Source organism: Gavialis gangeticus, unplaced genomic scaffold (assembly GCF_001723915.1).
Source record: "Gavialis gangeticus isolate Ggan-Ray unplaced genomic scaffold, GavGan_comp1, whole genome shotgun sequence".
NCBI classification, from domain to species: Eukaryota; Metazoa; Chordata; order Crocodylia; family Gavialidae; genus Gavialis; species Gavialis gangeticus.
In genome coordinates, this window is record NW_017729031.1 from 45,266,044 (window position 1) to 45,282,550 (window position 16,507).

A 16,507-nucleotide genomic window follows, 5' to 3' on the forward strand; every position below is an offset into this window, starting at 1 on the left:
GTGTGGCACCAGGGGAGCCAGAGGGCTGTGGGGTGGGAGAGAGGGGCACCAGCAGGGCTGGGGGGGGAGAGGATGCTTTTCATTTTAATCATGACTTTTGTGGTTTTTATCAGAGAATTTGTGATTTATTTATTTTTTTTATCAGGGAAAACCAGGACCCCTGCTAAAGAAACATTACAGAGTGCATGTGAGGTAGTCTTGCTTTGAGCGAGTGTATTTTATACATAAATATATGCTATGGTTACTGTTCTGCTGTTAAATATCAAGACATCTTTTTACATGTATAAAATGGGAACCCTCCAGAAATAAAATACTTGACACTTGTATACAGCTTTTCAAATTCATAGTTCTTTATGGGTCTTTATTTATTATACCAGAAACCACCCCAGTGAGAAAGGTAGTAGATAAGTATTATTCATATTATTATTATTATTATTATTCCTATTCTACAGATGGGAAAGGTGGGACAGAGATAAAGTGGCTTTCCCAAGGCCACACAGGAAATCAGTAACAGAGCCAGGATTAAAACTCGGGACTACCTTGACTCCTATGCTTTAAGCACTAAAGCACACTGTTCACTGGCACCAGCAAGCATCTCTTTGCAATAATGGACAGTTCCAAGGACTTGCTCCTGGTCAGTGTGTCCATACATTTTTGGAAATTTGCTGCCAGGTAGTGAGATATTTTGAACACCGTAGTCCTGGAAAATCTGTACTGCATATAACATTGATGATCTTTAGCCCCTTCAAAACAGGTTGAAAGGAAGCAAAGCTACAACTATGATGTGTAATAGAATTTGTGGTTATGATAAGCCTGTGGTTCCAAGGCCTGTTGCTGTTCCAGTGGGGGTACATGGCAAGAATTTAAAATAGTTGTGGTTGGAGTTTTAATTATTTTAATTTTTACTGTTTTTAAATTGATTGGGAAGGGGCACTTTTTTAATAAAGGAAATTATTCTTTGTATATGGAATATCACCAGGAGTCATCTAGAGTATGAATTCCACCTTCCAGCTGTTTTGGCCTGTACTTTCTGTTGATTTATCATAGCATCTCATTTATTATCATTAAATACTTACAATCAACACAGTTTTGCTGAAGCACTAATAAAAAGCAATACGTTACAACTGAAATTAATTTCCAAGTCTTTAGTCACTCTGGGATGATATCATACTTTTTTCATTGTATTGCCGTAGTGAGCAGGCACCCCAGTTGAGACTGGAACTTCAGCATTCAGCTCTGTTCACTGGACCCCCAAAGAGAGGCAGCACGGGAACAATGGGCATTATTGCATTACTGAGCACAGAGTGACTCTACTGCTGTTCTATGGGAAGTCAGAATGCCACAGTGTAAGGCCTGTTTAATTGGGCTTCACTCAGGGTTTGACAATTGAATCAGATGTAGCACATAACTCTCAATTTTATTTTTCTACCTGATGTTAATGGAAGAAACACTTTTCTGGGGAGGAGAGACTGAGCCTTGCTGAGACACTAGAGAGAAGGGGAAAAGAGGAGAAAAACTATCAGAAATGCAAACAAAAGAAAAAGTCAGAAAACGGTATATGCCTGTTTTGATAAGTGTTAATATGTTTTTATTTATTGTTCTTAGCTGGGCTATAGATATATGGACTTATTATAATAATTTATTTATTTATTTTGCATTATGGATTTGTCCATAGTTCAGTTTCCATAGGGCCACTTAATAATCACAGCAAGACGCTGCTGGGTATGACTCATGCTAGAGTAGCATTGTTTCTGACATGGCTGTAACACTTGGCCTTTGGCTTCCCGCCTAACAATTCACCCGGGACATGGCAGCATTCCAGTATGACACACCCAGTTGTGTTCTGCTGCTGAAAATAATGGATTAATTTTATCTGTGATGTTAATGTGATCAAATGGCTTTTATGAAAAATATTGTGTTGGTGCATTTAATAGGCTTTTTTTGGTCATTTTAATTTATTAAAAGACAAAATGGTTCCAAGACCCATTCCTTCTTGTCAGATTTCTGTTATGTACTACTGTCTGACAGAACGTTTTAATAAAGACATTGTAACAATCTTTTTTTTTTAACAGCCCAGATGCTTGGTGCTGACTCAGTTCCAGGTCTCTCCTGTATAAAATAGCTACAGCATGATAATAGTTATTTGGGGAAGGGATGAATCTGAACCAAAAAACCTTACATTTGAAGATGCCTGACATTGAGATCTAGATCTAAACTTTGTTGTTGGGCCTGTCTTCTTCAAGGGGCAGTACTCCCATGATGCATCTTTTTCTTTTTATTTCTTTTTATTGTCATAAGCATTTTAAAGATCCCTGTGTTTTCTGTTAAGCAACGCTTCTGCTCCAGACTTCCACTAGGGTTCAGGTTTCAAATATGGAAGTTAGGAGATCTAATATTTATATCAGTTACTAAACCCCTTTCACTGGTGCCAGGTAATATTAATTCATTGTATACTAATGCATGATTTTGTTTAATTCATCTTGTTCTTTTCATCTTACCCAGTAGTCATTCACTATCAAGCTCATCTTATGAACTAATTTTTGTTTTAATAATTTTCAAGTTCCTTGGGAAACCACCATTCAGCTTACGACCTGATCCATGTGTCATGGGTGACTTCCCAGAGGGCTATTGTCTAGGGTCCTACCAAAATCACTTACCATGCACCATGCCTTGCTCCCATTGCTGATTGGCTGAGGGGTCCCAGTGACCCCGCTGTTTGTTGCTGACTGGCCAGGAGGCACAAGCAGTGCCATATTTAAAACTGTGGTTTTTGCCTCCCTGCCTATTGGGAGTGAGTGGTGGAACCCCTCCACCAATCGGGGGTGGGGTGGTGGGGTGCATGGGGGAAACTGCAAGATTAAAGGAGCTACTGTAGCCCACTTCCACCATGAATTCTGTAGGTCTTTACTAATATCCCCTGGAAAAAAAAAATTTAATCCTTAAAGAGTGTGCTCAAAATAACTAAAACTGTTAGCTTGTCTTGCCTTCCAACCTGATCACAACCATATACAATATGAAAGTAGACTGTTACAAATATAGCACATTTATAATATCTCAGGGTATGAAATACTTTCATAGTGTAGTTAGAATATGATATTATGCCACCTTCTTACACTATTGCAGTATATAGTTTAAGTACAGTATACATTTGGAGTATTCTGTATGGCCAAATAAATAATAGAATGTCTGCTATTAGAATGTTCTGTCTACCCACAACTGATCTATACTGATACAAGGCAAGTAAACATATTAAAGGTAATTGGATAATTGAGACCACTTTCTTTTCTGGGATTAAATTCTGTAGATTTGTTTTTACTGAGATTAGTGTTCTTCAATTTTGCTATAGCTATATACCTATGATAACAATCTGGGACTTTTGCACATAGTTCAGAATCTCATCTTGTTTACAGGACTTCTGTTTTTAGAGCTAAAAATGCATGTATAAATAAGTTACTTTGAACCAAGTAATATAACTTTCTCATCTTCTCATCTCTTCCACATCTCTTTCATCATTTTACTGGCTCACAATTTTCTTTATTCCCTAGATATCAGAGTTCTCTTACTAGCTCACATATAATGTCACCACAGATCTACTTTCTTTGTGTTAATGCCAGTTTAAACCATGACATAGTAACAGTTACTGTATGAAGAGTACATTTTGATGAGGAAAAAGAGATTCCTTAAATCTCTAATATTTCAAAGACAAAAATAGCATAAGTGGAAATAAAAATTATTTATATATTCCACTTTCAATCTTGCTAGCAGTTTACAGGCAGAAAACCCCCCATACATTTTCTCTTCTGTTTTGCAGAGAAATGATGAAGAGGCGGTTGTGGATAGAGGTGGAACACGCTCCATTCTCAAAACACATTTTGAAAAGGAAGACTTGGAAGGTAAGAGATCATTTTTCTAAGTATTTCATTCTGTTCAAAGAATTGGGGCTAATTCCTTTATTAAATCTTTGAAAAATGTCAGGATGCACACAAGGGTATGCATTAAAGCCGAAATCTGAGCTTCCACTTTTAAAAGTAAAACGTGTATTTGTCGCTAGCAATCGTAAGATGTTGGCAATGGGAAATCAGGTCACTAAGTTTTGCAAGGTATCATAGACCTGAGTCCTGCAAAACATGTTTAATTCTGTTTGGGTGGGAATGTAAAGGCGTGTTAAAAACAAATTAAACCTGAAAACAGAATGTTTGCAGGGTTGAAGCCCTAGAAAGTGTAATGGTTTCTATGTTTGTCTGCTTTATTTCATTATGTCATTCTACACCTAGTGTTTTTGCGTGTTCAGATCTTTATTAGAAAAAAGCAATATGGCATTTTGAGTCATACAGTCATGAACAGGCACTTTTATGCTACATACTATATATACCCTTTAGGCTAGGGATAGACATTACACATAAACCAGTTTAAGCGATCAGAAACTGGTTTAAACCTGTAAGAGAACAGATGTTCAGTGCACATTAACCAGTTTTAAAATGGCTGAAACCAGTTTGAGATAAACCTGGTTGAATGTAGTATCAGACTTAACTGATTTGGGTCAAACCGGTTTATACAATGTCTGTCCCAGATCCTTTGCTGGTTTAAACTAAACCAGACACCCCCAGCATCTTGGCATGCTCTCTGGTTGGGGTGCTCTGCTCCACAGCAGGGCTGGCCCCTTTCCTCTGCTCCCTGGCTGGAGTTCTGGCAGAGACTTGCAGGTACAGCAGGGTTTTCCTGGCTTCCCCGTGCCCCCCTCTTCTCCCACCTCACCACTCACTGCTTAAGCAGAGATCCACTCCTCTTCTCTCCCACAGCACCAACTATAGCCAGCATGTGATCTGCTAGCTAATGCTGTGTAAGGCAGATAGGACAGTGTCTGCTTAAGGCTTTTTGGAGGTAATCAACAGCTCAGATGGTAATGTCCCTGCATTCCTTCCTTTGGAAAAGGCAGACAAGTTTTTTTGGGTAAATCTGATCTCTTTTATTATACTAACTAAAAAGTTGGTAAATTTTTTCTTAGCAAGCTTTTGGGTTTAAAAACCCTTCATCAGGCTGAGGAAGCATCTGCAGTCAGTGTGCGCTCTTCCTGGATGGAATGAATAGTAAAGAAGCCAGAGGCTGGTATGCATTTTCCTTTGGAACAAGCTGTTTAAGAAGAGCTTGTAATGAGTGAGGCTTTGTTTTCTGATGGGGTCATAAATGCTGATAACAGAGCTGGTAAAAGTTCTGTTATCAATGAGAGGGGGATCCCTCTGTAATTAGAGCATCCTGCCAGGCCCTGACCAACCCCCTCCCCCCGCCATCAGCTCAGCCTTCTGGGAGGGAAGGGAGGGCTGCTCTTGTCCCCCGTGGCTTCTAGCCTGAGCCACTGCAGGCATGTGCTTGCATTTCTGGGATGTTTGTCTGGTTACAAAACTGATTTACCCTAGCCAGGTTAGACTAACCTGATTGAATCAATTCAGGCTCAGACTTTTTGAATGTCCCTAGCTGTAATGTCCTGGAGTAAATGAAAGTAGTTTACAGGTGAAGAATTTGCCATAGTATATTGGAAAAATAGTCAATTTTGTATGTACTTTGGCTCTGGAAAATGAATGATGTTTCTATTTATCATGCTTAGATAGTATGCTATTTACATGAGGGAACTGCCTTTTTATTTTTTGGAGACTATCCAGCATGATTTTGGTTGCCATGTAAATAATACCAAGTAAAAAAAAATAATGTGCAAAATTCAACTGCTAGTTATTCTGAAAGTGTTAAATTCAGTTCTGAAGATAAATATGAAAATATAGATATTAGATGTGTTTAACTTGATGGAGAAAATCTGCTATTTAATGGTATCAATGAGCTTTGCTTTGCTGAATACTCAAATTTAGCTAATACAACATAAATGCTGGGGCTGTGTGAAACACCATTGTTTTGTTTTGACATCCTTTTATTTAATTTCAAAGCACTGTCCCGTTTTGTTTAATCTAAACTGTTTCTTGGCGCATTTCAACGTTTCACCCAAAAGCTATAATGGGAAATCGTGAAAATGCTTAAGACTTTGTCATTTCTTGCCTGATTTGGAAGCGAATTGTAGGGTTAGTAGCCCCTTCTGAGGGCACAAAGCCTGCCAAGTGTCAAGGAAATAGGTGCAGAGGTTTCTGGGAAACTGCACCTCAAATTGTTCAAAACACAACTCCTGACACTTGCTGGCAGTGGCACTCCTCTCATTTGGCGTGCAGATCCGGGGGCTTAGCCCCCTGGGAAGACTGAAGGGCTGTGCCAGACTCCTTCTGGGGGTGTGGGCCCCTGGATCTGCATGCCAGATGAGAGGAGGCTTCCACCTGGGTTTGGCGGTGGGCTCAGCCTGTGCCCAGCACTGGAGAAAATTGTTGCTTCCTCTCATCCGGTGTGCAGATCCAGGGGCTCACACCCCTGAGAGGAGTCCAGCACAGCTTGGCAGTCCTCCCAAGGTGCAGGCCCCTGGATCTGTTTGCTGGATGAGAGGAGACTGCCGCTGCCGATGGGGAACAGTGCTGAAGCCAAGCAAGCCCAGGTTCGAAACTCAAAATGTTTCGAAACTTTCTAAATATTTTGAGTGCCCTCGTTTCATTTTGAAGCTGTTTTAAAGCTTTTTATTTCATTTTGATTTCACTGTTTTGAGCTTGAAACGTGTTAAAACAACTTTGAAATGAAACACCTGGCGAAATTTCACACAGCCCTAATAAATGCCACTTGCCCTCTCCTTGCAGTTAATATTCCTTAGCAGTAGTAGAGATACATTCAGCCCATTTTTTGAATGTTTTTTTAAAAAGGACATGTTAAATACTATAGGACTGGAAATTGTACATTTTACCAGAAATGACTGGCTGGGGTTTTGCTTCTGTGCTTTTTGCATTGGGGACTATTATTTACTATTTTTTTCTAATTTAATCCACATTAGTTATTTTAACAAAAACAATGTACCATTATGTGCAGTTATGCTATTTGTTAATTTCCTGTGTACTGACAGATTCTCCATGGTGAAACCTGAAGAATAGAACTGACACAAACATTTATTTTCTGGTTTGCAGGACATTGAAATGTTTCAAGGAGAAATTTGGGAGAAAAAAAAACATTTTGGAAAAAATGAAAGATGCTGGTTCTGAAATGGAATTTACAGCCCAGAGCACTAGTAACCACTGAATAAAATTGACACATTTCTTTTACTGTGTTTTTCACTCATGATGCTCATGACTGAACAGCATGATGAATATTCATGTATTTAGGCAGGAGTGAAACCTGAGAGAGAACCATGTCAGATTTACTCAGCACCTTGCAAAGTCCTCAGCTCCAAGGTAGCTTTGCTAAGCAGGTCACTCAAAATCCAGGGACTTCAGGGAGACTTCCATACATATGAGCAACTGATTCCTTAGGCTGCCCAGCTGTTGGCTCCATTGTTTCTTCAGGGTGTGGGAATTAATCACCATAGGAAAATAGCTAGAATGAAAGCCTAGTGGGCACAATGCTTACTAGATACTTAAATTGTTAAAATTACTCAAAGTAGTAAGTTTAGGAGCATAGACTTTTGACTTTAGGGCTTCAAAAGAAGTACTCACAGCCACCATCGTGGATTTCCTTCAGCTGAAGACTTTAAAATTAAAAGTCATTGTGAGACCTTCCATTGTTCTCACAGAGATTTATAATATACACTAATACCTCTAAGGGCTGAAGGGATAGCCATTGATTTTCTCTTTTGAAGGAAAAGAGAAGTCACCAAAGATATTGCAGGATCTTCTTGCAGTGCTGATCAGATTTTGTGTGTTATATTTCATGTTCCTTTTTTTTGCCAGTTTAGTTCCATAATTTTCATAGTTTTGAAACTTTCTTTTTGTGAAGTGTCAGTGGTTTGTGGAAACTGCTCATAGCTCAGAATTACATTATTTTGGGAAGTTCTGTGTCTGAAATTTTGTGTAGGAGTAACATAGATTTTGGGGAAAAGGCAAGGAATGCGTACCAGTCTCACGCAGGCACTGTCCTTCCCTCTTTCCTCCATCTACCCCCTCAAATTCAGATTATTGGGTGGCAGGGTATGAGGGGAGTTCATCCTTTACTTTCTTTGCGAGTAAGCTTAGGGCTACTTAAGAGGGCCATTTGCTAGAACCTAATCCTGAATGGTCTTGGAAATAAGTTTTCTTCTCCATTCCATTGGGCTAATGCATAGAGCCATGTTGCTGTTGGTGACTCATATGAGATGTTCTCCTGATCATTATGGCTAATGAAACACTAGAACATCATGCACTTTTTCTGTGGGCTGGGTGAGTAGCAGCACACTAAAAACAGGCAGTGCTCCCAGGAAAATGATCTGTCAGACTAGCCCAGGAGGAACCAGACTGTAATGTCTAATATGTGATAGATCAAAACATAATAATTATCTCGCAATTTAAAAAATAATACAGAACTTCATTGAAAATATGTTTTAGTGATTTTTAATAGCAAAAATATGTGGCATTTCACTGAAAATTAGAACAAAGAAATTATATTCTGCTTTCAAGACTATCTTAAGGTTAAACCTGAAAAAATATAATAGAAAAAAATCCCCAATCAGTTCTAAACCTTACAGATTGCCTCATGAGTCCACCAGTCTTTTAAAATAATGTCAAAGAATTTAGAAATGTTCTAAAAAATAATGACTTTATGTAGGATCCTGGTATGCACAAGCCTTTTCAGAGAAATTGCACATCTACTCTAGAATCAACTTGGTATCTCTTTAAATATATAACTGCTGCTTCCTGAAATACCAAGTGGCATAAAAAGGGTTGATTAGCATTTAAATTTTAATGATCCCATTACTGCTAATAGAATGTCTACTTGTCTTAGAGATCCGTCTCAGCACTTTTCTACCTGTAGAAAGTGAACGTGGCTCAGACATATAATCTTATTCCTGTCCAATGTAAAGGATGGTGGATTCCCAGGTGAAAATTTACATTTTACCTAGGCAGACAAGGCTGTTTGGGTAAATGTGATATCTTTTATTAGACCAACTAAATAGTTGGGAAAATTGTTCTTTGCAAGATTTTGTGTACAAACACTCTTCTTCAGGCAGAGGGAGAGTCTACATACCTCAGCTATATAATATGAAATTACATAATTAGGTACTAATTGTACATCTTAGTAAATTTTGTATAATGAGATAATTAAGTACACATTTTGTAATTGGTTCTATATCACATTTATTTGATTACATTTACCATGTTTTAAAAATGTAAATAGAAAATTACTCAACATCTGGCAGGGTACTAATGTAAAGGTTCCATCAGTACTTTAACCTGTACATCTGAAATTATTTATCTTGGATGAACAAATACATTTAAAGTTACTTTAAAACCTGCAGTGCATGTTTTTTAGCTCAAGAAATATTTATTTTCTAAGATTTTAAATAATTGATCCTTTTTGAACTTTTTCCAATAGCATTTGAAAGGTTATAGGTTTCATAGAATTCATAGACACTAGGGTTAGAAGGGACCTTGGAAGATCATTGAATCCAGCCCCCTGCCCCAGGGCAGGAAGTCAGTGGGGTCAAAGGATTCCAACAAGATAAATGTTCAAATGTCTCTTAAAGGAGTCCAGAGTAGGTGCTTGCATCACCTCTGGCAGCAGTTTATTACAAACTTTGGGAGATTGGACAGTAAAGAAGTTCTTCCTTATGTGCAGCCTGAAATGGTCTTGGAGGAGTTTGTGACTATTTGACCGTGTCATCCCTTGGGGCGTGCTGGTGAGCTGGCGTTCCCCCAGATCCTGATTTTCACCCCTTATATACTTATAGGTAGCCACCCGGTCCCCCCTGAGCCTGCGCTTTTTGAGGCTGAAGAGTCCCATAGCTCTCAGCCTCTCATCATAAGGCCTGTTTTCCTGCTCTCTGATCCTGTGCGTGGCTCTCCTCTGGACTCTCTCAAGCTTCCCTACATCCTTTTTAAATTGTGGAGCCTAGAATTGGATGCAGTACTCCATCTGTGACCTCACCAAGGCCGAGTACAGTGGGAGGATGACGTCCTGGGATTAGCTAGGGAAGCATCTATGGATGCAAGCCATAGTTTTGCTCACTTTACCAACTGCAACATCCCATTGGTGGCTCATATTCATCTTGTGGTCAGTCATGACCCTCAAGTCCCTTTCAGCCATGGTGCTAGCAAGCGCAGCACTGCTGAGCCTATAAGCAAGCTGCAGGTTTTTATTCACAAGGTGGAGTACCTTGCATTTTTTGGTGTTGAACACCATCAGGTTTTCGTCCACCCATTTTCTGAGTCTGTCAAGGTCACCCTGGATCACCATCCTGTCCTTGGATGAGGATGCTTTACCCTAAAGTTTGGTGTCATTGGTGAACTTGGCCAGTCCACTTCTGACATCAATGTCTACATCATTAATGAAGATGTTAGAAAGTATAGGCCCAAGGACGGAACCTTGGGGGACCCCACTGGTCATGGCACACCATGAGGATTGACTTCTATCAACTACCAGTCTCTGGGTCTGGCCTCGGAGCCAATTCCCCAGCCAGTGGACTGTGATGTAGCCAAGGCTGCAGTTGGCCAGTTTTTCTGAGATGATCATGGGATACCAGATTGAAAGCTTTTTTAAAATCAAAATATATGATGTAAATCTTGTCGAAGTGATATGCCACCTGGTCATAGAAGGAGATGAGATTGGTCAGGCAAGACTTACCCGCAACAAACCCACGCTGGCTATCCCTCAGGATGTTGCCATCAGCCAGTTTGTCAAGAATGGTCCTTCTGATAATTTTTTCCAAGGTCTTCCCCAGGATAGAGGTCAGGCTGGTGGGCCTGTAGTTCCCTGGATCTACTTTCCTTCCTTTCTTGAAGATTGACCACATTGACTTTCTCCCAATCTTCAGGCACTTCATCTGAGTGCCACGAGTTCTCAAATGTCCGTGCCAGTGGCTGAGCTTTGATGCCTGCCAGCTTCTTAAGTAACCTGGGGTGTGACCTGTCTGGGCCGGCTGACTTGAAGGTGTCCAGCCTCTCAAGGTGTTCCTTCACATGGTCAACATTGATGAAGGGTAACAATTCTCCCTTGCCGTGGCTGTCCCATACCATATTGAGCAGGGATGTCCCTTGGGGCTGGTGAAAAACCGACGCAAAATACCCATTAACCAGGTTGGCTTTTACCTGGGCGCCGGTTATCAGTTGTCCAGTATGGTTTAGCAGGGGTCCAATGTTACCCTTGTTTTTCCTCGCCTGCCATGCCTTTGATGTAAAGTAAACTAGTGTTACAATAAGTGGGAGACTGCCCATTTTAAGACCCTGATATCTAGGGGTGTACACACAACTCTGAACTCCCTTTATCATGTCCCATGCCTTACAGATGTCACCCTTGAGTTTCTATTTGCTCTGGCTCGAGGCAGAGCCAAACTCAGCCCCTTGCGAGACCTCACACATTCATCCTATCATTCCACCCCAACAGGCCTCATTCACACCACCCGCTCTCACCAGGCCTGTAGCTCTCCACCCACTCTCACTGGGCCTCTTATTTGCTGCTCCACACAGGGCCACATTTGATGTGCCCTGCTCCCTTGAGCAGCTCCTGTAGGCCATCAGGTTTGCCAACTCACAATCCTTGACTGGCCCTGGCTGAGCCTTTCAGGCCTTTCCTGCAACCCTCATCTGAGCGGTGACTAGCCAATTCACCTCACCCTTTGTGGACTTCTGACCTAAGCCCCTTGCTAGGTAACTCCTCATTCACACCCTCTAATTAGGGCAAATTACTTGCCCTCTGGGCCTCAGGCCCCCGTGTGGCCTTAGGCATCCAAAGACTTACCCAGGCCTAACTGCCCTCTTCCGAGGGCCTCAACACCCATACCCTTCTCTGGGGATTCAGCACTCCACCATTTTACTGGGGTAACTGCGCTGCCCCACTCATTGAGGCCACACTCCGCCCCTATGCTGGGGCCTCAGGGTATTACACCCCCACAGGCTCAGGTGCTTTTCCATAGGCCTACCTGGTCCCATTACTACTGGGATCTTACACCTCCATAGTCTCAGGTGCCTCTTAAGGTTAGCATCCCTGGCCTCACTACCACTGGTGTCTTACAACCCCATGGGCTCAAGTGCCTCTTCCTAGGCATGCCTGGCCCCACTATCCTCTGGCCTTCATGATCCACTGGATGGTGGTGGCTGGGGTTATCAGGCACCCCTACCCACCTTTCACTGGGGAGATAACTGGCCCAGCATTTCTGGGAGACTATCCCACCATGATCCACAAGACCACCCTTCCCTGGCAGGGTGCAGTTTTCAGTCTTACCCAGGACCAGGAGCCTCCTGCCATCCCCATAGCTCCTGCCCTTACCTCCAAGATTTGCTGAGAAGCAGCTCAGCCAGGTGTTGCTGTTTCAGCTGCTAGCAGCAGGCTGCTGCCTCATCCTAGAGAGCCAGGATCTAAAATAGCCACCTCATAAGGGCTGGCCTATACCTGCCAGCTGCCTGCTCTTGGCTCTTAAAGTGACAGAGCACCAACATAAGTGGATTCTATGCAAGGATTTGGTATTCGTGTTCTCAGCATATCAGTGATTCCTCCTCCCCCCAATTAATTTACATACGATTCATAAGGTCATGATCATTCACCAATACAGAACAGGTCATGTGGCCGACTGCCACTTTAAATGAAGGGAGAGAGAAATCATTCTTAAAAACTAAGTGGTGCATCTAGCAGTTTGATAAATTCACACATTTTGTGTGAAATTCTGCAGTCCACATGCAGGCAAAATTCCTGTTGAAGGATTTTATTCTCATACTAATGAATTGCCCGTCAAGAATGATGGGGGGGGGGGGGGGAAGGGACAGAGTGCCTCCACCAACCACCCCGGGCCACTACCACCATCTCCCAGGAGCAGGGCGGCGAGGGGAGGAGCTTGCAAGTGGAGGCTGCCACCCAGCACCCTGTGCTGCCACAGCTCCACATCTGGCACTGTGCCACCCCATTCCCCCACACTGCATCTGGCCCTGTGCTTCCCCCCCAGCTCCATGTCTGGCTCCATGCCACTCTTCCTGCTCCACATCTACTTGGCCCACTTTGGTGGAACCATGCTCTGCCCATCATTCTTGATAGCCATTCTTGATGCGGCACTGGCTGGCATGAACACCTTGTGCCTCCCGAGGCTGGGGGGGCACGGAGGCTTCTCACAGGCGGTGCTGGCGGTGACAGCAGCAGGGGCATAGCGGTAGTGAGCAGGGAGCTCTCACAGGCAGCCACAGCGGTGTCAGTGGCAGGGTGTGGGGAGGTGGCAAATGCTGACTGGTGGTCATTGACCACCTGCAGATACTGCCAGCAGTGTCAGCGATGAGGGAGGGGGGTGGTGAGTGGTGACCACCTGCAGACACCACCAGCACCATTGGTGGCACCCAGTCTCAGGGGGTGTACATGCCTGGGCAGTCTCAGGGGGTGTACATGCACGGGCAGTCTCAGGGGGTGTACGTGTACTGGCAGTCTCAGGGGGTGCACGTGCACCCGCGTGCATGCCCTACGCATTACTAATGCTGGCTGGAGCCATGTCCCACAAGGAGCCACATCCCCCAAGAGTGTTATGGACAGATGGACAGACACACAGACAGATGGACTAAGCCCTTTATATATAGACAATTTAAATCAATGAGAACTCACCTAACCAAGAAATGCAAGATTGCTTATTGAAATATTTTCTCCATATGAAGGCCTGGATCTTTTTCTTTCGATATAAATTAGCAAGAACTACCAATGTGCATGGGAAAGATATTAATTTTGGATGCAAGTAGTTCACTTACTGCCTCCTTTTACTGTCCATCTACTATCACTGTAGCACGGGGCAGGCAATTATTTCAGGTAGAGGATCACTTACTGAGTTTTAGCAAGCCATTGAGGGCTGCAGGACAGGCAGCCAGGGGCAGACAAATATTAATTTTCTAACTTTTTTAGGGGGCCTGCAGGCTAGATAGAATGGCCTGGCAGGCCGCATCTGACCTGTGGGCCCCGTTTTGCCCACTCCTGCTCTAGCAGGTGTTGGATAGTAACTAGTATCTCACAAATTGTTTCTCCATCTTTCTGGTTTCTCTCAAGGGTTGAGTATAAATTTTTGCCCTTACCTCCATTAAGGCAAGCTCTCTCTGGTTTCACTGTACCTTTGTACTACCATAGACACAAAAATGATAGAAACTTACTGCAGCTGGCCAGCAGAGGATTTTCCCTCTTGGTGAAGAATGCTCATTGCAGCCCTGGGGGTGGAAAAGCCCAGCCACTGGTCCCAGCCCTGGGGTTGTGCTTTTCCTATCCCATCTCTGGCACTGGGCTATTTTTAGCCCTCTCCTTCCCCCCCCTCCGCCCCCAGCCTGCCAAACCCCACATCCCACAAGCCACTCCTGATTCCAGTTTTACCATCATTTGCCATCATCTGGGAACCAAGGAAGTAAGATAGGGTTGGGGGAGGGGTGGACAGGATGCGGTGGGGGGTTTGGTTTACTGAGGGGGTTGTTCATCTGGGGGTGAGGAGGAGGTCAAGGAGCTAAAAAATGCCTTTGGTCTGGGGTGGGGGAGAGAACCGCCATCCCAGCCCCTCATCTCCCCCCCAAGCCCTCCCTGGATTCCATAAGCTGCACTGATCCTGCCAAACCTTCCTGGTCCTCCCTGACCACCCTGTGAACCCCAACTTCCCCCCTGCAGACCCCTCCTGCTCCCCCAATCTCTCTGCAGACCTTGACTGTGCCTCTAATCCCTGATCCCCACATTGACCGTGCCTGCCCCCCCATTACCCCTGACCACCCCCAGAGCCTGCTTGCCACTCCAGTACCCCCCATTCCCCTTCCATTAGTCCTCCCCATTGTGACTTACCTTAGATCATGTGGTCATTTTAAACTCAATCTAACCTCCATCTAACCTCCCCAGATGTCTAAATGCACCCTCTGTTGGCACAAGAGCTAGGCTCTTTGCTTGACATCCAGTGTAGCAGTGGGAGGTGGGAGCTGGCATGACAGTGCTCTGCTGTGCTGCAGCAATTATGTATGAAAGTGGAGTCAATTAAGGATCCTGCATTAGGGTTGGTACCTAAGTGGACATGGCTCTGAGCACTGCTGGCTTAGATTGGTGGTAGGGCTGCTTGTCAGGTAGTTGGCATCTGAGCTCAGGCACAGGGAAGAATCAAGGGTGAAATCCTGTGTTGCATATAATAGATGGAAAAGACTCTCAGTGATTTCATTAAAACTAAGGTTTCACCCAACCTCTTCCTGCATGTTCCCTGCTTGTGGCATGGTGAAAACATTTTGTGTGTAGGGGAGATAAGTCAGGACCTACATTTCCTCCTTATAGGTTAGAGATATCTCTGTTCACATGTCTAACACCAGGTTAGTAGACAAATGAAGTGTATTTTAGCATATGCATCTCCATATGGCAACATTCAGCTCCGTGTCATGAGTTAAAAGCCAAATTAAATAAAAGCATGAATGTTAATATCAGTAGGGTACAAAGTTTGATATGAACCCAAAAGTTTGCCCTTAATGTTCCAAACATAGGAACTTGGACATTTTTGTAGTTTTATCAACATGGTTCAAAGAATCATGTTGGCAATAAATATCCTGTTACTCAATATAAGTGGCTCCCCTTAGGCCGAATCCCCCCCGCCCCAGGTCCTCGGGGGGGGGAGGGACCAATGCCTCCTCACTCACAAGGAAGGCTTACCCACCCCGGACGTGCGTATGCGCCTGTCTTTCCTGCCACAACTCGATGTTATCTGTTATGCTGTTCAGTTGGTGCGGCGCGTACCATCCGATGATGAGACCTTCATTGCTGTCCGGCTTGGCCCCTGGCTACCGGTGTCCTGAGGGCTCCTCCACCCCTACACCCTCGCCCTGGCCTCCTGTGTCTTGGGTGGGCCGCAGGGCTCTCCCCCATGATAAAGTACGATAAGTCCAAAAAAGTATGAAAAAAGGAACGAAATTCCCGACCCTGCTCCCCTACGGGCCTTGTGCCGCACCCTGTGGCGCCTTGGCTTCTTTGCCTTTCTTAGGCCTCCCGCCTGGTGTGCGGACCCCTGCCTCGGGGTCCCACTTACCCCAAAAGGTTCAGCGGCTCCATCCGCTGGCCCTGGTCCGCTGGGGTGCTGTTGCTTCCGCAGCTCTCCTGGCCTCGGCAGTGTCAGCTCCCGTCGCCTCCAGTGCCGCCGTCCCAGGATCCACTGTTCCCAATCGCCCTGCCCCTGGCCTGTTTCTGGCAGCTCCGCTGCCCTCGGGCCTGGCTCGCTCAGCTCCTACGTCCCAGGACCCGTCTGTCTTGGCTCCGCCGCCGCTGTCGGACCTGTCCATTTCGGCTCTGCCACTGCCGGTATCGGACCCGGCTCTCCCGGCTCCGCCGCTGCCGGTCTCGGACCCGGCTGTCTCGGCTCTGCCGCTGCCACTCTCGGACCTGGCTCTCCCGGCTCCGCCGCTGCCGCTATCGGACCCGGCTCTCCCGGCTCCGCCGCTGCCGCTATCGGACCCGGCTCCGCCGCCGCTGCCGCTGTCGGACCCGTCCCTCCTGACTCTGCCAA

General features: G+C 44.4%; 1 protein-coding gene across 4 annotated transcripts in view; it reads left to right on the forward strand.

Annotated features, from left to right (window-relative positions):
• Window positions 1-16,507, forward strand: part of SLC4A10 (solute carrier family 4 member 10) — a 423,280-nt gene that overhangs the window by 136,170 nt on the left and 270,603 nt on the right. For all 4 annotated transcript variants that reach the window (XM_019522708.1, XM_019522705.1, XM_019522707.1 and 1 more), the window contains exon 2: window positions 3,812-3,893. In XM_019522708.1, coding sequence (XP_019378253.1) covers window positions 3,812-3,893 — 82 coding nt within the window. The remainder of the gene's footprint in view (window positions 1-3,811; window positions 3,894-16,507) is intronic.